General features: G+C 40.1%; 2 protein-coding genes across 2 annotated transcripts in view; one reads left to right on the forward strand and one right to left on the reverse strand.

Annotated features, from left to right (window-relative positions):
- LOC133630269 (divergent protein kinase domain 2A) overlaps window positions 1–26,423 on the reverse strand; it is a 482,954-nt gene that overhangs the window by 88,933 nt on the left and 367,598 nt on the right. The window lies entirely within an intron of this gene.
- The window catches only part of LOC133630267 (integrin beta-1-like), a 115,688-nt gene that overhangs the window by 55,572 nt on the left and 33,693 nt on the right, over window positions 1–26,423 (forward strand). Inside the window, exons 2-6 of the mRNA XM_062021749.1 lie at window positions 9,533–9,593; window positions 16,513–16,598; window positions 18,842–19,061; window positions 19,132–19,302; window positions 21,014–21,252. Of these exons, the coding sequence (XP_061877733.1) occupies window positions 9,533–9,593; window positions 16,513–16,598; window positions 18,842–19,061; window positions 19,132–19,302; window positions 21,014–21,252 (777 nt within the window). The remainder of the gene's footprint in view (window positions 1–9,532; window positions 9,594–16,512; window positions 16,599–18,841; window positions 19,062–19,131; window positions 19,303–21,013; window positions 21,253–26,423) is intronic.

The following is a 26,423-nucleotide window of genomic DNA, read 5'->3' on the forward strand; positions in this document are numbered from 1 at the left end:
AATTGAAATTCCATTCTTCCATTCTGGACAAACCTCTCGATAACGAATATGGTATCAAAACAGTAGTAGTAATTACCGTAGTTTTGATAAAAAGTATACATACAGCAATGTTAATATTTGGTGACATGTCCCTTGGCAAGTTTACCTGCAATAAGGCGCTTTTGGTAGCCATCCACAAGCTTCTGACTGAATTTTTGACCACAAAATTGCTGCAGTTCAGCTAAATGTGTTGCTTTTCTGACATGGACTTGTTTCTTCAGCATTGTCCACACCTTTAAGTCAGGACTTTGGGAAGGCCATTCTAAAACCTTCATTCTAGCCTGATTTAGCCACTTTTGAGGTGCGTTTGGGGTCATTGTCCTGTTGGAACACCCAACGGCGCCCAAGACCCAACCTCCGTGTCAAGACGTGGTTTTCGCTTAATGCGGGGTCGTTCTCCCAGGAAGGCAAACGGACGACTCCGGACAGGACTTGCAGGTAGGAACATGATTTAATTTGAATAAAACAATCAACGAGGTACAAAACAGAAAACAACCCGAAGGCAAGCGTGCCTATCGCACTCGGAAGCTAAGGCAAAAACTTAGGACATGAAACTATAGGCATGAACCTCACGAAGCTGTGGCATGAAACAAACACTAAACTGTGGCATGAAACAACTAGCATTAACTATGGCATAGAACAAACACGAAACTGTGGCATGAAACAAACACGAAACTGTGGCATGAAACAAACACGAAACTGTGGCATGAAACAACTACCATTAACTATGGCATAGAACAAACACGAAACTGTGGCATGAAACAAACACGAAACTGTGGCATGAAACAACTAGCATTAACTATAGCATAGAACAAACACGAAACTGTGGCATGAAACAAACACGAAACTGTGGCATGAAACAACTAGCATTAACTATGGCATGGAACAAACACGAAACTGTGGCATGAAACAAACACGAAACTGTGGCATGAAACAACTAGCATTAACTATGGCATAGAACAAACACGAAACTGTGGCATGAAACAAACACGAAACTGTGGCATGAAACAAACACTAAACTGTGGCATGAAACAAACACTAAACTGTGGCATGAAACAACTAGCATTAACTATGGCATAGAACAAACACGAAACTGTGGCATGAAACAAACACTGAACTGTGGCATGAAACAACTAGCATTAACTATGGCATAGAACAAACACGAAACTGTGGCATGAAACAACTAGCATTAACTATGGCATAGAACAAACACGAAACTGTGGCATGAAACAACTAGCATTAACTATGGCATAGAACAAACACGAAACTGTGGCATGAAACCAATAATGACGCCAGGACGACTGACTGCCAAAGGCAGGCTTAAATAGTCCTCTGATTAGAAGCAGGTGCGCGTCCCGAACACCAGGGGCAGGTGAAAATCATAAGTAGCCATGGTAACTAAAACTAACTCAGGTGTCAAACGGGAACTAAAAGAGTCCAAAACTAACAGAACATAACAAAAACATGATCCGGACCACGGATCATGACACTCCGGGCTGATGATTTTAGCTTGTCCTGAACAATTTGGAGGTAATCCTCCTTTTTCATTGTCCCATTTAAAGCAGCAGTTCCATTGGCAGCAAAACAGGCCCAGAGCATAATACTACCACCACCATGCTTGACGGTAGGTGTGGTGTTCCTGGGATTGAAGGCCTCACCTTTTGTCCTCCAAACATATTGCTGGGTATTGTGGACAAACAGCTCCATTTTTGTTTCATATGACATCACATGGACAAAGATAAGACCTTCTGGAGGAAAGTTCTGTGGTCCGAAGAAACAAAAATGGAGCTGTTTGGCCACAATACCCAGCAATATGTTTGGAGGACAAAAGGTGAGGCCTTTAATCCCAGGAACACCATGTCTACCGTCAAGCATGGTGGTGGTAGTATTATGCTCTGGACCTGTTTTGCTGCCAGTGGAACTGCTGCTTTAAATGGGACAATGAAAAAGGAGGATTACCTTCCAAATTGTTCAGGACAAGCTAAAATCATCAGCCCGGAGGTTGGGTCTTGGGCGCAGTTGGGTGTTCCAACAGGACAATGACCCCAAACACACCTCAAAAGTGGTAAAGGAATGGCTGAATCAGGCTAGAATGAAGGTTTTAGAATGGCCTTCCCAAAGTCCTGACTTAAACGTGTGGACAATGCTGAAGAAACAAGTCCATGTCAGAAATGTAGCTGAACTGCACCAATTTAGTGGTCAAGTGGTCAGTCAGAAGCTTGTGGATGGCTACCAAAAGCGCCTTATTGCAGGTCAACTTGCCAAGGGACATGTAAGCAAATATTAACATTGCTGTATGTATACTTTTGACCCTCACATTTTCAGTAGACCCATAATAAATTCATAAAAGAAGCAAACTTCATGAATGTTTTTTGTGAGCAACAAGTATGTGCTCCAATCACTACATCACAACAAAATAAGAGTTGTAGAAATGATTGTAAACTCCAGACAGCCATGACATGATGTTCTTTACACGTGTACGTACACTTTTGACCACCACTGTACCTCATGTGGTTATACGCCATACACACACAGACATCACCGTGCAGCATCAGGAATCTAATCTGTGCTGCGGTCTTGGTGTCTGTGACTATATAAACGCACAGTCCAGGAATGCATCACTTAACACCACACTCACTCACTCGCTCACTGGACGTCAGAGCTTCCTTTACCACACTGTAAGAGAATGCAGTCTTTTAATGGAACCTCTATGAATAGCAGGAACTGCCACTCGCCTCAAGCGCTCGGAATAACGTCTCACATTTAGCTTTAATTTGAGACTCCTGTCATGAATATTGCATTTGCTGGACTCCTCAGCAATGACTTTCAGGAGTTTGTCATTTACCAATCTGCGGGGTGTTGTTGATACATTCCACGTGTGGATTTGATTTGGATGAAGTGGTGGCTGATCCTACAGCATGTGCACTTAGTCATTTTCTTTGCGCTTAAAGTTACACACCCTTTCCAGCCTGCAGACTTGTAAGTTTGGCAAAAGTGCTTGGGTCGTGTGTGAAGGCAAGCTCGGTACCACTGAGGCGGACTTTGGCCGGGACTAGGGTTGCAAAGGGGTGGAAAGTTTCCGGTAAATTTCCGGAAACTTGAGCTTGGGAAGTTTGGAAATATTGACCATTTTTTGATTATTCAAAGTTGGACACCGTCCATGGAAATTAATGGGAATATATGGGAATGAATGGGAATATATGGGAATGAATGGGAATATATGGAAATGAATGGGAATATATGGGAATTAATGGGAATATATGGGAATGAATGGGAATATATGGGAATGAATGGGAATATATGGGAATATATGGGAATTAATGGGAATATATGGGAATTAATGGGAATATATGGGAATTAATGGGAATATATGGGAATTAATGGGAATATATGGGAATTAATGGGAATATATGGGAATATATGGGAATGAATGGGAATATATGGTAATTAATGGGAATATATGGGAATTAATGGGAATATATGGGAATGAATGGGAATATATGGGAATATATGGGAATTAATGGGAATATATGGGAATTAATGGGAATATATGGGAATTAATGGGAATATATGGGAATGAATGGGAATATATGGGAATTAATGGGAATTAGAGATGTCCGATAATATCGACCTGCCGATATTATCGGCCGATATATGCGTTAAAACGTAATATCGGAAATGATCTGTATCGGTTTTTTTATTATCGGTATCAGGGTTTTTTTTGTGTTTTTTTTAAATATATTAAATCAACATAAAAAACACAAGATACACTTACAATTAGTGCACCAATCCAAAAAACCTTCCTCCCCCATTTACACTCATTCACACAAAAGGGTTGTTTCTTTCTGTTATTAATATTCTGCTTCCTACATTATATATCAATATATATCAATACAGTCTGCAAGGAATACAGTCCGTAAGCACACATGATTGTGCGTGCTGCTGCTCCACTAATAATACTAACCTTTAACAGTTAATTTTACAAATTTTCATTCATTACTAGTTTCTATGTAACTGTTTTTATATTGTTGTACTTTCTTTTTTATTCAAGATTTTTTTTAAAATATATTTATCTTATTTTACTAATTTTTTAAAAAAGTACCTTATCTTCACCATACCTAGTTGTCCAAATTAGGCATAATAATGTGTTAATTCCACGACTGCATATATCGGTTGATATTGGTATCGGTTGATATCGGTATCGGTAATTAAAGAGTTGGACAATATCGGAATATCGGATATCGGCAAAAAGCCATTATCGGACATCCCTAATGGGAATATATGGGAATTAATGGGAATATATGGGAATACATGGTAATTAATGGGAATATATGGGAAGGAATGGGAATATATGGGAATCAATGGGAACATATGGTAATTAATGGGAATATATGGGAATTAATGGGAATATATGGGAATTAATGGGAATATATGGTAATTAATGGGAATGAATGGGAATTAATGGGAATATATGGGAATTAATGGGAATATATGGTAATTAATGGGAATATATGGGAATTAATGGGAATATATGGGAATTAATGGGAATGAATGGGAATTAATGGGAATATATGGGAATTAATGGGAATATATGGGAATTAATGGGAATTAATGGTAATATATGGTAATTAATGGGAATATATGGGAATTAATGGGAATATATGGTAATTAATGGGAATGAATGGGAATATATGGGAATTAATGGGAATATATGGGAATTAATGGGAATATATGGGAATGAATGGGAATATATGGGAATTAATGGGAATATATGGGAATTAATGGGAATATATGGTAATTAATGGGAATGAATGGGAATTAATGGGAATATATGGGAATTAATGGGAATGAATGGGAATATATGGTAATTAATGGGAATATATGGGAATTAATGGGAATATATGGTAATTAATGGGAATGAATGGTAATTAATGGGAATATCTGGGAATTAATGGGAATATATGGTAATTAATGGGAATATATGGGAATTAATGGGAATATATGGGAATATATGGGAATTAATGGGACTATATGGGAATTAATGGGAATTAATGGGAATATATGGGAATGAATGGGAATTAATGGGAATATATGGGAATGAATGGGAATATATGGGAATATATGGGAATGAATGGGGAATTCCAATAATGATATATTATTGGGCACTTGTCTATATGCTGCTGCATCTTTGTGGCATTTTTTTTGATGTAGCTCTTTGCACAGTATTTGCAAATGTACACCGCCTTTCCGCCTACATTGCACCTGGGGATAGGCCCCTCCCACCTCCAAAAAACATGCACCTGGGGATAGGCCCCTCCCACCTCCAAAAAACACGCACCTGGGTATAGGTTGATTGGCAACACTAAATGGTCCCTAGCAACGTTCCCTCTAAGGTGCAATTGCGCACTGCTCAAGCGTCCTCTGCGCACAGCAAATATATGCCGCGCACCAAATCAAATCCCATCTGAATTCTAAACAAAATAAACACATTTATTCTGTGTAATTTTGCAATGCAACTCTGAGTGACAGTGACAACAAGCGGCCCTAACGGTGTTCGTCAACACCGCTCAATTATTGTAACGTCTATCGAGATGTTTCGAGGACAGGAATTATATCGATCACTTTATTGAGCAAAACTGTTTATATTCGGACATAACCACACCAAAAACATGAGTAAAAAACTTCTATCTCGAAAAACTAGTCATTTTCTGCCGTACAAACCAGGCCAAAACCAACTTGTCATCTTTCACCAACACGCATACCACTAAACCACTGGTGCGTTTATGGCCACACAAAAAGTCGGACAACTCACACACCACACAAAGTTACACTATGACTCCTCAGTCATACGTGTGCTTATTCTACTGTCATTTACTATTAATGTTAATTTATTGATATTAATCATGGAATGCTGTTACTAGAGAAAGTTACAGGAATGCACACTTCATCCTATGCTTACATTTCATTGTGCAACATGAGGATGTTTAAGGGCAACTATATGTGATCTCTGAAAGGGGTACAAATGATTTCCAAAGCAGGACCCCCACCCAGACATATTGTACAATACTAATCCATAGCTTATGAAAAACAAGATTTCTTTTATTTTCATTACAAGTGGGCCAAATCACTAATATTACAAAGTAATCTCATGAAAATGACTCCTCTCATTTGAGTGTCATTATAAAAGATTGGTTTGAGACAGGTGTGATGTTGCTCACATGTGCTCAGGGAGTTTTGGTGTTTGCTCACACACATGAACAATTAGAGCGAACATTGGTCCCTAGCGTGTGAATGTTGTCTGTCTATCTGTGTTGGCCCTGTGATGAGGTGGCCACTTGTCCAGGGTGCACCCCGCCTTCCGCCCGAATGCAACTGGGATAGGCTCCAGCACCCACCGCGACCCAGAAGGGGACAAGCGGTAGGAAATGGATGGACGGATAGAATACAGTGTTTCCCATAAACTGCCAAGATACCTGTGCCGGTGGGGGCGTGGCTATGGGCGTGGTCACCATGACATCATCGAGTAATTTGCATAATTTTCTACAACGATATGATTTTCTCTAAAAAGGCTCAAAAAATGTATACTTACTAATTAATAATAACAGTTTTGTTTTAAACGTCCATCCATCCATCCATTTTACAATATAATTACAACACTTTATACACAGATTTGAACAATTATTATTATTATAATTATTCACTGAAATATATTTATTAATTGTGGTTCTTACAAAAAATATATCTTATAAAAATATAAAAGCTAAAATGTCTCTTAAAGCTCTGCCCCTTTAATTAGTGCATACTAAATAATTTTACTTTAGCCTACTACTACAAGCATATTATTTACCAGCAACATAAAGTGAAACAGAGGCAGAGGTGTCCTGCCACAGTCAGTAACAAATAAACAGAAAACAGTAGTGGTGGTAGATAGACACAAAGCTTCATCAAACATCTGATCCACTGAACAAAGAGCTCCAAAAATCTTGATCCTACACTTCTCTTTTGTAAAGTAAATGTGAACAGCCTATATGGGCATCTACATCAACTATATGATTTGCCTGAGAAGCTGGACAGGACAAAAAAATAAATAAATAAAAAATCTATTTGTCGCGGCCTTAATTCTTTCGTGGCGGGCCGCCACAAACAAATGAATGTGTGGGAAACACTGGAATATAAAACATGTTTTCATTTATTTCACCTTTTTTTTTGTTGAGTACATAACTCTACATAGTTTTGATGTGACAATCTGCAATGTACAATAGTCATGAAAATAAAGAAAACACATTGAATGCGAAGGTGTGTTTAAACTTTTGGCCTGTACTGTACATTTATTTCCATACTTGAATAAGAATAACAGACCAAAAAAATGTTACACAGCTGTATCTTCCCGGCAGTAAACTTGCACAAATGTGTTCTTCTCATGTTTACATTTTCACACTTTGCACTATTTTGTTACACTTTATTAAGCATTTCTTACATATTACTTATTTTTTAACCTTTATTTTGAATATGTTATTTGTATATTGTGAATTTATATTGGTTGGTTAAGTGTTTTCCATTATGTTGACATATCCTTTCTGCCTTGAAAGCTGAGGGCAGTATAATCAAAATGAAATAAAAATTTAATATAGGTCATAAAATATGTCAATAATTATCTATATCGACCAGTATAAAAAACCTATATCTTGATACAGTTTTCAGCCATATTGCCCAGCCCCACTTTGCATTATAGTCATTCCCACTATCAGTCTCACACTTGGGCTTGTGTTATGCTATAATGCAGGGGTCACCAACGTGGTGCCCGCGGGCACCAGGTAGCCCGCAAGGACCAGATGAGTCGCCCGCTGGCCTGTTCTAAAAATAGCTCAAATAGCAGCACTTACCAGTGAGCTGCCTCTATTTTTTAAATTTTATTTATTTACTAGCAAGCTGGTCTCGCTTTGCTCGACATTTTTAATTCCAAGAGAGACAAAACTCAAATAGAATTTGAAAATCCAAGAAAATATTTGAAAGACTTGGTCTTCACTTGTTTAAATAAATTCATTATTTTTTTACTTTGCTTCTTATAACTTTCAGAAAGACGATTTTAGAGAAAAAATACAACCTTAAAAATGATTTTAGGATTTTTAAACACATATACCTTTTTACCTTTTAAATTCCTTCCTCTTCTTTCCTGACAATTTAAATCAATGTTCAAGTACATTTTTTTTTTTTATTGTAAAGAATAATAAATACATTTTAATTTAAATCTTCATTTTAGCTTCTGTTTTTTCGATGAAGAATATTTGTGAGATATTTCTTCAAACTTATTATGATTAAAATTCAAAAAATATATATTCTGGCAAATCTAGAAAATCTGTAGAATCAAATTTAAATCTTATTTCAAAGTCTTTTGAATTTCTTTGAAAAAAATTTGTTCTGGAAAATCTAGAAGAAATAATGATTTGTCTTTGTTAGAAATATAGCTTGGTCCAATTTGTTATATATTCTAACAAAGTGCAGATTGGATTTTAACCTATTCAAAACATGTCATCAAAATTCTAAAATTAATCTTAATCAGGAAAAATTACTAATGATGTTCCATAAATTATTTTTTTAAATTTTTTCAAAAAGATTCAAATTAGCTAGTTTTTCTCTTCTTTTTTTCGGTTGAATTTTGAATTTTAAAGAGTCGAAATTGAAGATGAACTATGTTTCAAAATGTAATTGTCATTTTTTTGTGTGTTTTCTCCTCTTTTAAACCGTTCAATTAAGTGTAAATATCATTAATTATTAATAATAACATAGAGTTAAAGGTAAATTGAGCAAATTGGCTATTTCTGGCAATTTATTGAAGTGTGTATCAAACTGGTAGCCCTTCGCATTAATCACTACCCAAGAAGTAGCTCTTGCTTTCAAAAAGGTTGGTGACCCCTTCTATAATGTATCTGTCATGGTTAGTGAATTCTATGTTTTAATTGCCTCACTATATGTACAAATCTGCACATTATTTCCCCATTGTGGGATAAATAAAAGTCCATCCTATCTTATGCTCAACACAAACAACCGGCGATAGCTTTAAGCCGTCTGTGCTCTCATAGATTGTGTTATTGTCAATAGTGAGTCATGCGGCTTTTATTAGGCGGGATGAATCGATACGGCTGACCATAGGAGCTGCAGAGAGGTCAATATGCATGAATCCACCAGGACTCCAGGGAGATGATGCTATTTACAGTAAAAGGGATTGTGGGGAAAAGGCATCCAGCAGGCTATGTCGCAGAGTACATGAATATACATGTGTACTTGTCTGACTTGAATTAGCTGCCTGTTGCCCTGCAACCCACTGGAAATAGCCACCCACGTCATGTTAAAACGCAGCCGTTTAGAGATGTAATCTGTAGTAGAAATTGTCGCTCCTCGGAGCCATTTTGTCAAGGAAATGCGTCCATGTCTTCAGGCGGCAAAGCACGACGATTTATTGTCAGTGGAAAATCATGTTGCCGTGTTCTTTCAGATGGACGTGAAGCTGATCTTGATATCTGCGTTGTTCGGCGTCCTCTGCAGTGCCCAGAAAGGTAGGATTCATGTTGGATTCTGCCGTACGTATGCAAAAAACAAAATACAATGCAATAATGGATTGTCCCGGATCACGTTTTATTTTAGTTTGACTCCCTTAGTTTGGGTTCCTTAGTTGCCATGGGTGCTGATTATTTTCACCTGCCTCTACATAGTGTTCGGGACGCTCACCTGCCCCCGGGCACTAATCAGAGAGCTATGTATTCCTGCCTTTCGCCACACTCTGTCTGGCTGTCTTGTTTGCTCATGCAACAAGTTAGCTTGGCGTACTCTTTGATTCCTGGTTCAATGCTAAGTTTTCCCGGAGTCCTCTGCAGTGCCCAGAAAGGTAGGATTCATGTTGGATTCTGCCGCACGTATGCAAAAAACAAAATACAATGCAACAATGGATTGTCCCGGATCACGTTTTATTTTAGTTTGACTCCCTTAGTTTGTGTTCCTTAGTTGCCATGGGTGCTGATTATTCTCACCTGCCTCTGATTAGTGTTCGGGACGCTCACCTGCCCCCGGGCACTAATCAGAGAGCTATGTATTCCTGTCTTTCGCCACACTCTGTCTGGCTGTCTTGTTTGCTCATGCAACAAGTTACGTTGGCATACTCTTTGATTCCTGGTTCAATGCTAAGTTTTCCCGTTAGATATTTCCTTAGCTTCCCGTGCAAATCCACACGCTTTTCTGTATTTTTGTATTTTCCCTGATTTGTGGAATATAAATCATTTTCCTACCTGCACGCTGCCTCCGGAGTTCCGTCTGCATCTTGGGGAAACGATCCCCAAATTAACATGCGACTCTTGCCGTAACAGGGATGTGACGATTACCAGTGTTAATGGTAAACCACGGTAACATTCCTGACTGTTGGTATCATCGTTTCAAACTTTAATTATTGTAAAACTGCGATTGATTACTGCACATTTCCTGGGAAAGCCAGCTTGGATGCTAACATGAATAAAGGACACATCTTTCCCCGTTACAAACGTCATACCCCAAATTAAACGTGTAATACAAGTTAAAACAGAAAAAGAGAACCCTATTTTAACACTCAAATAACAATAATATGTCTCTTAAGAAGCCAAAACCACATTCAAAGGTGACCTGTGAATGAGTTCTAAAGCAGGGCCTTAGAATAATCTAGACGACTTGTAATAAAAGCATGCATTAGTGTCTCCCTGTTGCGTCCTACAAAGTATTTATACTCCCAAATATTGTATTTATTAAACACCAGCTAATTGTAACACGCATCTTAGTTTTCATTACCACATTTGTAAAATCACCCTTTGACATTGCTTGTGCTAATCAGTAGCATGTATATGGCAAAGCCAATGTAAATTAGCATCAAGCTAGCCCAGTTTTGGAAAGGTTGAGCCCTACTTTGTTTGAGCGTATTCTATCAGGCATACTTGCTTTGTTAACATTACCTAGAGGCAATTTGTCTGTGTGTTTAGTTTTCGTTTGCAACTGAACGTGACGCCAGGAGCAACAAAGCTATCACAATGTGGCACCGTTTGATTTTACGTGACTCGGTACCAGGTACCGTATTTTTCGGACTATAGGGCGCACTTAAAATCCTTTCATTTTCTCAAAACTCGACAGTACACCTAATGTACGGAATTATTTTTGGTTGTGCTTACCGTTATTTGGTACATGGTGTAATGATAAGTGTGACCAGTAGATGGCAGTCACACATAAGAGATACATGTAGACTGCAATATGATGACGGTCACACATAAGAGATACGTGTAGACTGCAATATGACTCAAGTAAACAACACCAAAATTGTATATGTTCCATTGAAAATATAGAACATTAAATCTATCAAATTGTTTTAGTAGGACTTTGGTAAGCTATGAAGCCACACCACTTGATGGATTGTACTGTGCTTCAACATAGGAGTATTATTATGGTGTGTGTATAAGGTAAGACATTATCTGGTGTTTTGTTTCGCAATGTTATGAAAAAGCAACTTTTTTACCTTCTGGTACCTGCTGATCTGTATTTGGGATCTGCATAAGTCCTTTGTAGTCCGTGTCGACCGACGCCGTAGTGGATAATCTTCTTCTTTTTCTCTATCTTCTTGTTGTGTGACATTCATCCTCCACTGTTGCCATTTCTAATATAAAGTAGTGTAAAGTTCTTACTTATATCTGTCAGTAAACTCGCCATGAAAGCACTAAAACAGGGGTCACCAACCTTTTTGAAAGCAAGAGCTACTTCTTGGGTAGTGATTAATGCGAAGGGCTACCAGTTTGATACACTCTTAAATAAATTGCCAGAAATAGCCAGTGCTCAATTTACCTTTAACTCTATGTTATTATTAATAATTAATGATATTTACACTTAATTAATCGGTTTAAAAGAGGAGAAAACACGAAAAAAATGACAATTAATTTTGAAACATAGTTTATCTTCAATTTTGACTCTTTAAAATTCAAAATTCAACTGAAAAAAAGAAGACAAAAACTAGCTAATTCGAATGTTTTTTGAAAAAATTTAAAAAATAATTTATGGAACATCATTAGTAATTTTTCCTGATTAAGATTAATTTTAGAATTTTGATGACATGTTTTAAAAAGGTTAAAATCCAATCTGCACTTTGTTAGAATATATAACAAATTGGACCAAGCTATATTTCTAACAAAGACAAATCATTATTTCTTCTAGATTTTCCAGAACAAAATTTTTTAAAGAAATTCAAAAGACTTTGAAATAAGATTTAAATTTGATTTTACAGATTTTCTAGATTTGCCAGAGTAATTGTTTTGAATTTTAATCATAATAAGTTTGAAGAAATATTTCACAAATATTCTTCGTCGAAAAAACAGAAGCTAAAATGAAGAATTAAATTAAAATGTATTTATTAATCTTTACGATAAAAACAATAAATTTACTTGAACATTGATTTAAATTGTCGGGAAAGAAGAGGAAGGAATTTAAAAGGTAAAAAAGGTATATGTGTTTAAAAATCCTAAAATCATTTTTAAGGTTGTATTTTTTCTCTAAAATTGTCTTTCTGAAAGTTATAAGAAGCAAAGTAAAACATTAATGAATTTATTTAAACAAGTGAAGACCAAGTCTTTCAAATATTTTCTTGGATTTTCAAATTCTATTTGAGTTTTGTCTCTCTTAGAATTAAAAATGTCGGGCAAAGCGAGACCAGCTTGCTAGTAAATAAATAAAATGTAAAAAATAGAGGCAGCTCACTGGTAAGTGCTGCTATTTTTAGAACAGGCCAGCGGGCTACTCATCTGGTCCTTACGGGTTACCTGGTGCCCGCGGGCACCACGTTGGTGACCCCTGCACTAAAACATACCGGTGTAGTGACTTTACATTATTCACCCAAGGAACTTTAGTTACTAGAGAGTTCCGGGACACGTTTCCAGTGTTGTTTCCGGCTGAGGAGAGGCTGCTCCGTTATTGATTGACGTAAAGTGTGAATGTCATTAAAACAGTTAGCGCCATCTTCTGACACTTCTTCCACTCCCGTCCTTGCACGCTACACCGCTACAACAAAGATGACGGGGAGAAGACGTTTTTTTAAAGCAAGGCACGTTTTTTTCATTAAAAAATCCGGAGGCACACCACCAGCAGAAAACATAAAAAAGTGAAACTCCACCAGGTCGTCGTGCTTTATTTTGAGTTTGTTGGCGTTTTCCCGTGTAGTGCTTTAGTTTTTGTCTTGCGCTGTTATTTTGGTGGCCCTTCCTGTTTTGTTGGTGTTTTCCTTTGGGCGCTATTCCCCGCACCTGCTTTGTGTTAGCAAGCAAGGCTATTTATGTTGTTGCTCTCCTTCTTTGTGTGGACATTGTTGATTGTCATGTCGCGTACGGATGTACTTTGTGGACGCCGTAAGTTTTTGCTGTCGTCCAGCATCCTGTTTCTTTTTACTTTGCAGCCAGTTCAGTTTTACTTGTGTTTTGCATAGCCATTCCTATGCTTCATTGCCTTTTCCTGATGTTCATTTTGGGTTTAAGCATTAATATACGTTTTTACCTGCATATTGTGATCACAACAAGCCATCCTCGTCTCCGCAACAAGCCATCCTCGTCTCACCCGACACATTCCGACTTTTACAAAGCAATGAACTACCCGCTGCCACCTACTGACGTGGAGTATCACGTGGTTGCCCTGCCGAGCTCTACGCGGCACAGACACTAAGCAACGGCACTGTGACAGACTCAAGCTGTCGGGTGGGTTCCAAGGACCACCAAGGAACGACATACAGGTGTAGACTTCTTTATTTTTGCAAATAAAACAAAGTCTTTTTGCGAGTTGCTTTTCAGCTCTGCTCGCTCCTCCTCTCCAGCTCTTCGGCCGCGCGTCGTCGTCTTCCTTGGGCTCTCTTGCGCTCTCGCTCAGCATCAGCCTCCCGTCTCTCTTTCTGACATTTACGTCTCCCGCCCTTTTATACGGTGCGAGAGGATAATTATATTGTCCGCAGCTGCGCGATCCAATCACCTTATCCTGATTGCGGCGTCGCTCCCGGCGCGCCCCGCCTCGCCGCCCGCTCGTCGTCCACGCCTCGGAGCGGGCTCCGGCGTGCCCTGCCTCCCTGTTGGACTGCCGGCCACGCCTCCTCGCCGCCATCTTGGAGCAGGCTCCGGCGGGGCACGCCTCGCTGTCGGTCTCCCCACAGGCACATTATTTGCAGATTATAATTATTGACTTGAAAAAAATATTTTTGGCACCAGTTAGGTGAAGTTGCATAATTTCCCACGGCACAACAGACAATATCTCACGGCCAACGTTCCCTCTAAGGTGCGCGCCTGTGCAATTGCGCACTGCTCAAGCGTCCTCTGCGCACGGCAAATCTATGCCACGCACAAAATCAAATTAAAAAATAAGCACAGAACAATTTTCGACACACGGACAAACAGTTTTCGTCATCATCGTTCAAATATTGTAACGTCCGTCGAGACGCTTTGAGGACATGAACTCCATCCATCACTTTACTGAGCAAAACTCTTTATTGTCGGCCATGAACACATCACCAAGACATTAGTAAAAAAAATGATATCTAGCAAAAGTGGTCATTTTCTGCAGTACAAACCAGACCGAAAGCAACTTTGTTATATCAACAGCACCCGCTCGCTCTTTCTCACTTGCGCCAACACATGCACATATGGCACTTAGCCAGTGATGCGTTTACAGACACACAAAAAGTCGGACAACCTCAACACCACACATAAAGTGTCATTCCAGGTCATTACACTATGATTTACTAATCAAATGTGTGCTTATTCTAGTGTCATTTATTAGGAATCTTCATTTATAAATATTAATCATGAAATGCTGTTAGTATATTAAAGGCCTACTGAAATGAATTTTTTTTTATTTAAACGGGGATAGCAGATCCATTCTATGTGTCATGCTTGATCATTTGACGATATTGCCATATTTTTGCTGAAAGGATTTAGCAGAGAACGACGACGATAAAGTTCGCAACTTTTGGTCGCTGATAAAAAAAAAGCCTTGCCTGTACCGGAAGTAGCGTGACGTCACAGGTTTGAAGCTCCTCCCATTTCCCCATTGTTTACACCAGCAGCGAGAGCGATTCGGACCGAGAAAGCGACAATTAAGCCATTAATTTGAGCGAGGATGAAAGATTCGTGGATGAGGAACGTGAGAGTGAAGGACTAGAGTGCAGTGCAGGACGCATCTTTTTTCGCTCTGACCGTAACTTAGGTACAAGCTGGCTCATTGGATTCCACACTCTCTCCTTTTTCTATTGTGGATCACGGATTTGTATTTTAAACCACCTCGGATACATCGGCGAAGCACTTTAGCTACGGAGCTAATGTGATAGCATCGGGCTTAACTGCAGATAGAAACAAAAGAAATAAACCCCTGACTGGAAGGATAGACAGAAAATCAACAATACTATTAAACCATGGACATGTAACTACACGGTTAATGCTTTCCAGCCTGGCGAAGCTTAACAATGCTGTTGCTAACGACGCCATTGAAGCTAACTTAGCTACGGGACCTCACAGAGCTATGCTAAAAACATTAGCTATCCACCTACGCCAGCCCTCATCTGCTCATCAACACCCGTACTCACCTGCGTTCCAGCGATCGACGGCGCGACGAAGGACTTCACCCGATCATCGATGCGGTCTTCGGCTAGCGTCGGATAGCGCGTCTGCTAACCAAGTAAGTCCTCCTGGTTGTGTTGCTGCAGCCAGCCGCTAATACACCGATCCCACCTACAACTTTCTTCTTTGCAGTCTCCATTGTTCATTAAACAAAATTGCAAAAGATTCACCAACACAGATGTCCACAATACTGTGGAATTTTGAGATGAAAACAGAGCTTTTTTGTATTGTATTCAATGTGTCCGAATACTTCCGTTTCAACCATTGACGTCACGCGCGTACGTCATCATACATAGACGTTTTCAACCGGAAGTGTGGCGGGAAATTTAAAATGTCACTTTATAACTTAACCCGGCCGTATTGGCATGTGTTGCAATGTTAAGATTTCATCATTGATATATAAACTATCAGACTGCGTGGTCGCTAGTAGTGGCTTTCAGTAGGCCTTTAATGCGCCTTATAACCCGGAGCGCCTTTTGTATGAAAATAGACCCTGACTAGACCCGCTCATCGGCAGTGCTCCTTTTAATCCGGTGCGCCCTATGGACCGGAAAATACGGTAGTCTGTACTACCGGGCATCGATTCACATAAAATATATCTCTAAAAGAACTGGGTGCCCATCCCTAGCTACTATATTCTAATGATGTGATTGACAGTTACTGGAGCTCCAAGTCAGCATCACGGAGAAGACAATGGAGGTCTCCAGTTACGACTCGTGTTCCACATGATTTGATGTGTAAACAGCGGAGGGGGGCTGGAAGGGCTGCTTACTTTGCAAGGGGCTGTCTGACTCTGCTTTTTCTCTCTTTGTTTTTTTTTTCCCTACAGAGGGGAATGAGTGCATCAGTGCGAATGCCAAATACTGCGGGGATTGCATCCAGGCTGGAGCGAAATGTGGCTGGTGCACGGACCCGGTATGAATCAACGTTTTTATTAGGAAGTTAGGAGGATGCTACACACTTGCAAGGGGCTTGCATGTTGTTGTGCAATAAAGACCCCATGTGACCACGTCTTTGCGTAAAACTTGAATAAAAACATGTCTTTTTATGTACATTATGAAGGTGGTCAAAAGTGTACATACACGTGTAAAGAACATGATGTCATGGCTGTCTTGAGTTTCCAGTCATTTCTACAACTCTTATTTTGTTGTGATGTTCATGAAGTTTGCTTCTTTTATGAATTTATTATGTGTCTACTGAAAATGTGAGGGTCAAAAGTATACATACAGCAATGTTAATATTTGCTTACATGTCCCTTGGCAAGTTGACCTGCAATAAGGCGCTTTTGGTAGCCATCCACAAGCTTCTGACTGACCACTTGACCACAAAAATGGTGCAGTTCAGCTAAATGTGTTGCTTTTCTGACATGGACTTGTTTCTTCAGCATTGTCCACACCTTTAAGTCAGGACTTTGGGAAGGCCATTCTAAAACCTTCATTCTAGCCTGATTTAGCCATTCCTTTACCACTTTTGAGGTGTGTTTAGGGTCATTGTCCTGTTGGAACACCCAACTGCGCCCAAGACCCAACCTCCGGGCTGATGATTTTAGCTTGTCCTGAACAATTTGGACAAACACGAAACTGTGGCATGAAACAAACATGAAACTGTGGCATGAAACAACTAGCATTAACTATGGCATAGAACAAACACAAAACTGTGGCATGAAACAAACACGAAACTGTGGCATGAAACAACTAGCATTAACTATGGCAAAGAACAAACACGAAACTGTGGCATGAAACAAACACGAAACTGTGGCATGAAACAAGTAGCATTAACTATGGCATAGGACAAACACGAAACTGTGGCATGAAACAACTAGCATTAACTATGGCATAGAACAAACACGAAACTGTGGCATGAAACAAACACGAAACTGTGGCATGAAACAACTAGCATTAACTATGGCACAGAACAAACATGAAACTGTGGCATGAAACAAACATGAAACTGTGGCATGAAAAAAACACGAAACTGTGGCATGAAACAACTAGCATTAACTATGGCATAGAACAAACACGAAACTGTGGCATGAAACAAACATGAAACTGTGGCATGAAACAAACACGAAACTGTGGCATGAAACAACTAGCATTAACTATGGCATAGAACAAACACGAAACTGTGGCATGAAACAAACACGAAACTGTGGCATGAAACAAACACGAAACTGTGGCATGAAACAACTAGCATTAACTATGGCATAGAACAAACACGAAACTGTGGCATGAAACAAACATAAAACTGTGGCATGAAACAAACACGAAACTGTGGCATGAAACAACTAGCATTAACTATGGCATAGAACAAACACGAAACTGTGGCATAAAACAAACACGAAACTGTGGCATGAAACAACTAGCATTAACTATGGCATAGAACAAACACGAAACTGTGGCATGAAACAAACACGAAACTGTGGCATGAAACAACTAGCATTAACTATGGCATAGAACAAACACGAAACTGTGGCATGAAACAAACACGAAACGGTGTCATGAAACAACTAGCATTAACTATGGCATAGAACAAACACGAAACTGTGGCATGAAACAACTAGCATTAACTATGGCTAGTTAATTAACTATGCTAGTTGTTTCATGCCACAGTTTCGTGTTTGTTCTATGCCATAGTTAATGCTAGTTGTTTCATGCCACAGCTTCGTGAGGTTCATGTCTATAGTTTCATGTCCTATGTTTTTGCCTTAGCTTCCGCATGCGATAGGCACGCTTGCCTTCGGGTTGTTTTCTGTTTTGTACCTCGTTGATTGTTTTATTGAAATTAAATCATGTTCCTACCTGCAAGTCCTGTCCGGAGTCGTCCGTTTGCCTTCCTGGGAGAACGACCCCGCAGTAAGCGAAAACCACGTCTTGACACGGAGGTTGGGTCTTGGGTGCCGTTGGGTGTTCCAACAGGACAATGACCCCAAACACACCTCAAAAGTGGCTAAATCAGGCTAGAATGAAGGTTTTAGAATGGCCTTCCCAAAGTCCTGACTTAAAGGTGTGGACACTACATCACAACAAAATAAGACTTGTAGAAATGACTGGAAACTCAAGACAGCCATGACATCATGTTCTTTACACGTGTATGTACACTTTTGACTTTAGACTTTGTGCATGTCATTTCTCCAAATTCACGAATGTGGACTATTCCAGGAGTTCCTGAAACAAGGCGAGACCGTGTCGACCCGATGTGACGAGCTGCAGTCGCTGAAGAACCGCGGTTGTAAAGAGCAGATGATTGAGAACCCTCACGGGGAGAAGAGGGTCCTCAGGAACAAGCCGGTGACCAATCGAAGAAAGGCCTCAGAGAAGCTGAAGCCGGAGGACATCACCCAGATCCAGCCCCAGAAGCTCAGTCTCACCCTCAGATCCGGTGAAGGATCGCCAACGCAAAGGGTATTTGGTGTTGATTGTCGCAGTCATGTGACCGCGTGTGTGTACAGGTGAGGCCCAGTCTTTCAACCTGAAGTTCAAGCGGGCAGAAGATTATCCCATCGACCTGTACTACTTGATGGACTTGTCCTACTCCATGAAAGATGATCTGGAGAACGTGAAGAACCTGGGAACCCATTTGATGCTGGAAATGTCAAAGATCACGTCCGACTTCAGGATAGGTGAGGATTTCTAGTTCACCATTTATATTTTGGCAGATTGGTTACTTTTTGGTTGACTTTAAACCAGGGCTGTCCAAAGTGTTTCCACTGAGGACCAGGGATGTGTACCGAGTCCTGGTGTTTTTTGCTACCTAATTAGGTCCGCCCATGAGGACCGTGAAGATTCTGGACTAAAGTTCCTGATGTCTGTATTGTGAGGAAAACTGAAAGTTATTTACCTTCCAATTTCAGTACAATGAAAAACAACTCTACAGTAATGAGAAATAAACCTTTATATAATTTTAAATGGTTACTTGTTTATACATGACCTAGTGGTTAGAGTGTCCGCCCTGAGATGGGTAGGTCGTGAGCTCAAACCCCGGCCGAGTCATACCAAAGACTATAAAAATGGGAGCCATTACCTCCCTGCTTGGCACTCAGCATCAAGGGTTGGAATTGGGGGTTAAATCACCAAAAATGATTCTTGGGCGCGGCCACCGCTGCTGCTCACTGCTCCCCTCACTGATCAAGGGTAATGGGTCAAATGCAGAGAAGGATTTCGTCACACCTAGTGTGTGTGTGTGACAATTAGGGATGTCCGATAATATCGGCCTGCCGATATTATCGGCCGATAAATGCGTTAAAATGTAATATCGGAAATTATCGGTATCGTTTTTTTTTATTATCTGTATCGGTTTTTTTTGTTTTGTTTTTTTTAATTAAATCAACATAAAAAACACAAGATACACTTACAATTAGTGCACCAACCCAAAAAACCTCCCTCCCCCCATTTCTTTCTGTTATCAATATTCTGGTTCCTACATTATATATCAATATATATCAATACAGTCTGCAAGGGATACAGTCCATAAGCACACATGCTGCTCCACTAATAGTACTAACCTTTAACACTTCATTTTACTCATTTTCATTAATTATTAGTTTCTATGTAACTGTTTTTATATTGTTTTACTTTCTTTTTTATTCAAGAAAATGTTTTTAATTTAGTTATCTTATTTTATTTTATTTTTTAAAAAAGTACCTTATCTTCACCATACCTGGTTGTCCAAATTAAGCATAATAATGTGTTAATTCCACGACTGCATATATCGGTTGATATCGGTATCGGTTGATATCGGTATCGGTAATTAAAGAGTTGGACAATATCGGATATCGGCAAAAAGCCATTATCGGACATCCCTAGTGACAATCATTGCTACTTTATAACTTTAACATGTAAAAAAAAAACTACGGTGCGTTCAAGGACTTCCGAAATTAGTAGGACAAAACGGCGCAGTGAAGCATGTTTCATATAAACAGTGGGATTTCTAACAATTAAAAAGGTTAAAGTAGCAATGATTGTCACACACACACACACTAGGTGTGGCAAAATTATTCTCTGCATTTGACCCATCACCCTTGATCACCTCCCCTGGGAGGAGAGGGGAGCAGTGAGCAGCAGCGGTGGCCGCGCCCGGGAATCATTTTCGGTGATTTAACCCCCAATTCCAATTAGGAAGGTTAGTGTCATGTTTGTCCTCCTACACAAGACAACATGCAAACTAAAATATATTTTTCCCCCCTCACCTTTTTTCGTTTTCATACATTTTTTAACATGTAGGGCGGCGCTAAAGAGCCGCTTGTGGCTCGATGTGAACGAATGATATCGTGAAAGTGCTCGCCGCTTGAAACCGTATCATCCCGTGATATTTTTGCGACATGTCCGTGGCAGGCTTCGGTTCCTTTGTGGAGAAGACGGTGATGCCGTACATCAGCACCACCCCTGCCAAGCTGCTCAACCCCTGCACCGGGGACCAGAACTGCACCAGTCCCTTCAGCTACAAGAACGTCCTGAAGCTGACCAGCGACGGCAAGAAGTTCAACACCCTGGTGGGTCAGCAGCACATCTCTGGGAACCTGGACTCCCCTGAGGGGGGCTTCGATGCCATCATGCAAGTGGCCGTGTGTGGGGTAAGCGGCACAACCAACACATAAAAACATCTTGCTTTTCTTTCCCACAGCCTGTGAAGTGTTGCCTCTACCTTAGCTTCTACGGTATACCGGTACTAATATACACTAATGAATCCTATTCAGTACTATACCACCTCTAAAAAGTACCGTGTCCAACACCCTGTGCTTCCCGTCGTCGTCACGTCATGACATTGCTGGTTTTACCAGCGGAGGAGCATGTTCGGCAGCGCGCGCACACAGAGTACTTACAAAAAGACACAGGGTGTAGACAGAAAAGGGAGAATGGACGCATTTTGGTGTAAAAAGTCAAGATAAAGGTGAAGTTATAACACTGAAACACCCTCAGGAAGAGCTGCTTTAAGACACGGCTAGCTAGCTAGCAGCTAACGTGTTTCAGCTACTTCTAAATCACTAATCCCGGCCTCCAAGGCGACATTTAAAGTTTCTTACAAGTAGCATTATCACTGGAGTACGAGGAATAGCTAAACATGCTTCACTACACACCGTAAGAGGATACAATGTAAACAAATGCCATGGGTGGATCTACACCTGACATCCACTGTAATGATACCAAGTACAGGAGCGTATCTAGTCGATACTATTTTGATTACATTGATATTTGTTATCGTCCATCTGCAGTCGGCAGTGTTTTAGCTTCTTCTAAATCACTAATCCTCGCCTCCATGGTGACAAATAAAGTGTAAAGTACCATTATCACTGGAGGACGAGGACCAGCTAAACATGCTTCACTACACACCGTAGGAGGATACAATGTAAACAAATGCCATGGGTGGATCTACACCTGACATCCACTGTAATGATACCAAGTACAGGAGCGTATCTAGTCGATACTATTTTGATTACATTGATATTTGTTATCGTCCATCTGCAGTCGGCAGTGTTTTAGCTTCTTCTAAATCACTAATCCTCGCCTCAATGGTGACAAATAAAGTGTAAAGTAGCATTATCACTGGAGGACGAGGAATAGCTAAACATGCTTCACTACACACCGTAGGAGGATACAATAGCTCACAATGTAAACAAATGCCATGGGTGGATCTACACCTGACATCCACTGTAATGATACCAAGTACAGGAGCGTATCTAGTCGATACTACTATGATTACATTGATATTTTTTATCGTCCATCTGCAGTCGGCAGTGTTTTAGCTTCTTCTAAATCACTAATCCTCGCTTCCATGGTGACAAATAAATTGTAAAGTACCATTATCACTGGAGGACGAGGACTAGCTAAACATGCTTCACTACACACCGTAGCTCACCGGCGTCACAATGTAAACAAACGCCATGGGTGGATCTACACCTGACATCCACTGTAATGATACCAAGTACAGGAGCGTATCTAGTCGATACTACTATGATTACATTGATATTTTTTGTCGTCCATCTGCAGTCGGCAGTGTTTTAGCTTCTTCTAAATCACTAATCCTCTCCTTCTTGGTGACAAATAAAGTGTAAAGTATCGTTATCACTGGAGGACGAGGACTAGCTAAACATGCTTCACTACACACCGTAGGAGGATATAATAGCTCACAATGTAAACAAATGCCATGGGTGGATCTACACCTGACATCCACTGTAATGATACCAAGTACAGGAGCGTATCTAGTCGATACTATTTTGATTACATTGATATTTGTTATCGTCCATCTGCAGTCGGCAGTGTTTTAGCTTCTTCTAAATCACTAATCCTCGCCTCAATGGTGACAAATAAAGTGTAAAGTAGCATTATCACTGGAGGACGAGGAATAGCTAAACATGCTTCACTACACACCGTAGGAGGATACAATAGCTCACAATGTAAACAAACGCCATGGGGGGATCTACACCTGACATCCACTGTAATGATACCAAGTACAGGAGCGTATCTAGTCGATACTACTATGATTACATTGATATTTGTTATCGTCCATCTGCAGTCGGCAGTGTTTTAGCTTCTTCTAAATCACTAATCCTCGCCTCAATGGTGACAAATAAAGTGTAAAGTACCATTATCACTGGAGGACGAGGACTAGCTAAACATGCTTCACTACACACCGTAGCTCACCGGCGTCACAATGTAAACAAATGCCATGGGTGGATCTACACCTGACATCCACTGTAATGATACCAAGTACAGGAGCGTATCTAGTCGATACTACTATGATTACATTGATATTTGTTATCGTCCATCTGCAGTCGGCAGTGTTTTAGCTTCTTCTAAATCACTAATCCTCGCCTCAATGGTGACAAATAAAGTGTAAAGTAGCGTTATCACTGGAGGACGAGGAATAGCTAAACATGCTTCACTACACACCGTAGGAGGATACAATAGCTCACAATGTAAACAAACGCCATGGGTGGATCTACACCTGACATCCACTGTAATGATACCAAGTACAGGAGTGTATCTAGTCGATACTACTATGATTACATTGATATTTGTTATCGTCCATCTGCAGTCGGCGGTGTTTTAGCTTCTTCTAAATCACTAATCCTCGCCTCCATGGTGACATTTAAAGTTTCTTACAAGTACCATTATCACTGGAGGACGAGGACTAGCTAAACATGCTTCACTACACACCGTAGGAGGATACAATGTAAACAAATGCCATGGGTGGATCTACACCTGACATCCACTGTAATGATACCAAGTACAGGAGCGTATCTAGTCGATACTACTATGATTACATTGATATTTGTTATCGTCCATCTGCAGTCGGCACTGTTTTAGCTTCTTCTAAATCACTAATCCTCGCCTCAATGGTGACAAATAAAGTGTAAAGTAGCGTTATCACTGGAGGACGAGGAATAGCTAAACATGCTTCACTACACACCGTAGGAGGATACAATAGCTCACAATGTAAACAAACGCCATGGGTGGATCTACACCTGACATCCACTGTAATGATACCAAGTACAGGAGCGTATCTAGTCGATACTATTTTGATTACATTGATATTTGTTATCGTCCATCTGCAGTCGGCAGTGTTTTAGCTTCTTCTAAATCACTAATCCTCGCCTCCATGGTGACAAATAAAGTGTAAAGTAGCGTTATCACTGGAGGACGAGGAATAGCTAAACATGCTTCACTACACACCGTAGGAGGATACAATAGCTCACAATGTAAACAAACGCCATGGGTGGATCTACACCTGACATCCACTGTAATGATACCAAGTACAGGAGCGTATCTAGTCGATACTACTATGATTACATTGATATTTGTTATCGTCCATCTGCAGTCGGCGGTGTTTTAGCTTCTTCTAAATCACTAATCCTCGCCTCCATGGTGACATTTAAAGTTTCTTACAAGTACCATTATCACTGGAGGACGAGGACTAGCTAAACATGCTTCACTACACACCGTAGGAGGATACAATGTAAACAAATGCCATGGGTGGATCTACACCTGACATCCACTGTAATGATACCAAGTACAGGAGCGTATCTAGTCGATACTACTATGATTACATTGATATTTGTTATCGTCCATCTGCAGTCGGCACTGTTTTAGCTTCTTCTAAATCACTAATCCTCGCCTCAATGGTGACAAATAAAGTGTAAAGTAGCATTATCACTGGAGGACGAGGACTAGCTAAACATGCTTCACTACACACCGTAGGAGGATACAATGTAAACAAATGCCATGGGTGGATCTACACCTGACATCCACTGTAATGATACCAAGTACAGGAGCGTATCTAGTCGATACTATTTTGATTACATTGATATTTGTTATCGTCCATCTGCAGTCGGCAGTGTTTTAGCTTCTTCTAAATCACTAATCCTCGCCTCCATGGTGACAAATAAAGTGTAAAGTAGCATTATCACTGGAGGACGAGGACTAGCTAAACATGCTTCACTACACACCGTAGGAGGATACAATAGCTCACAATGTAAACAAATGCCATGGGTGGATCGACACCTGACATCCACTGTAATGATACCAAGTACAGGAGCGTATCTAGTCGATACTATTTTGATTACATTGATATTTGTTATCGTCCATCTGCAGTCGGCAGTGTTTTAGCTTCTTCTAAATCAATAATTCTCGCCTCAATGGTGACAAATAAAGTGTAAAGTAGCGTTATCACTGGAGGACGAGGACTAGCTAAACATGCTTCACTACACACCGTAGCTCACCGGCGTCACAATGTAAACAAACGCCATGGGTGGATCTACACCTGACATCCACTGTAATGATACCAAGTACAGGAGTGCATCTAGTCGATACTATTTTGATTACATTGATATTTGTTATCGTCCAACTGCAGTCGGCAGTGTTTTAGCTTCTTCTAAATCACTAATCCTCGCCTCCATGGTGACAAATAAAGTGTAAAGTATCATTATCACTGGGGGACGAGAAATAGCTAAACATGCTTCACTACACACCGTAGGAGGATACAATAGCTCACAATGTAAACAAATGCCATGGGTGGATCTACACCTGACATCCACTGTAATGATACCAAGTACAGGAGCGTATCTAGTCGATACTATTTTGATTACATTGATATTTGTTATCGTCCATCTGCAGTCGGCAGTGTTTTAGCTTCTTCTAAATCACTAATCCTCGCCTCAATGGTGACAAATAAAGTGTAAAGTAGCATTATCACTGGAGGACGAGGACTAGCTAAACATGCTTCACTACACACCGTAGGAGGATACAATGTAAACAAATGCCATGGGTGGATCTACACCTGACATCCACTGTAATGATACCAAGTACAGGAGCGTATCTAGTCGATACTACTATGATTACATTGATATTTTTTATCGTCCATCTGCAGTCGGTGGTGTTTTAGCTTCTTCTAAATCACTAATCCTCGCCTCCATGGTGACAAATAAAGTGTAAAGTACTGTTATCACTGGAGGACGAGGACTAGCTTAACATGCTTCACTACACACCGTAGGAGGATACAATAGCTCACCGGCGTCACAATGTAAACAAACGCCATGGGTGGATCTACACCTGACATCCACTGTAATGATACCAAGTACAGGAGCGTATTTAGTCGATACTACTATGATTACATCGATATTTTTTAGCATCACAACATATTCTTTAGTTTTTTATTTATTCATGTTATGTTTATAAAGTCAGTAAATACGTCCCTGGACACATGAGGACTTTGAATATGACCAATGTATGATCCTGTAACTACTTG

This window comes from Entelurus aequoreus, linkage group LG15 (genome assembly GCF_033978785.1).
Source record: "Entelurus aequoreus isolate RoL-2023_Sb linkage group LG15, RoL_Eaeq_v1.1, whole genome shotgun sequence".
Classification (NCBI taxonomy): Eukaryota; Metazoa; Chordata; class Actinopteri; order Syngnathiformes; family Syngnathidae; genus Entelurus; species Entelurus aequoreus.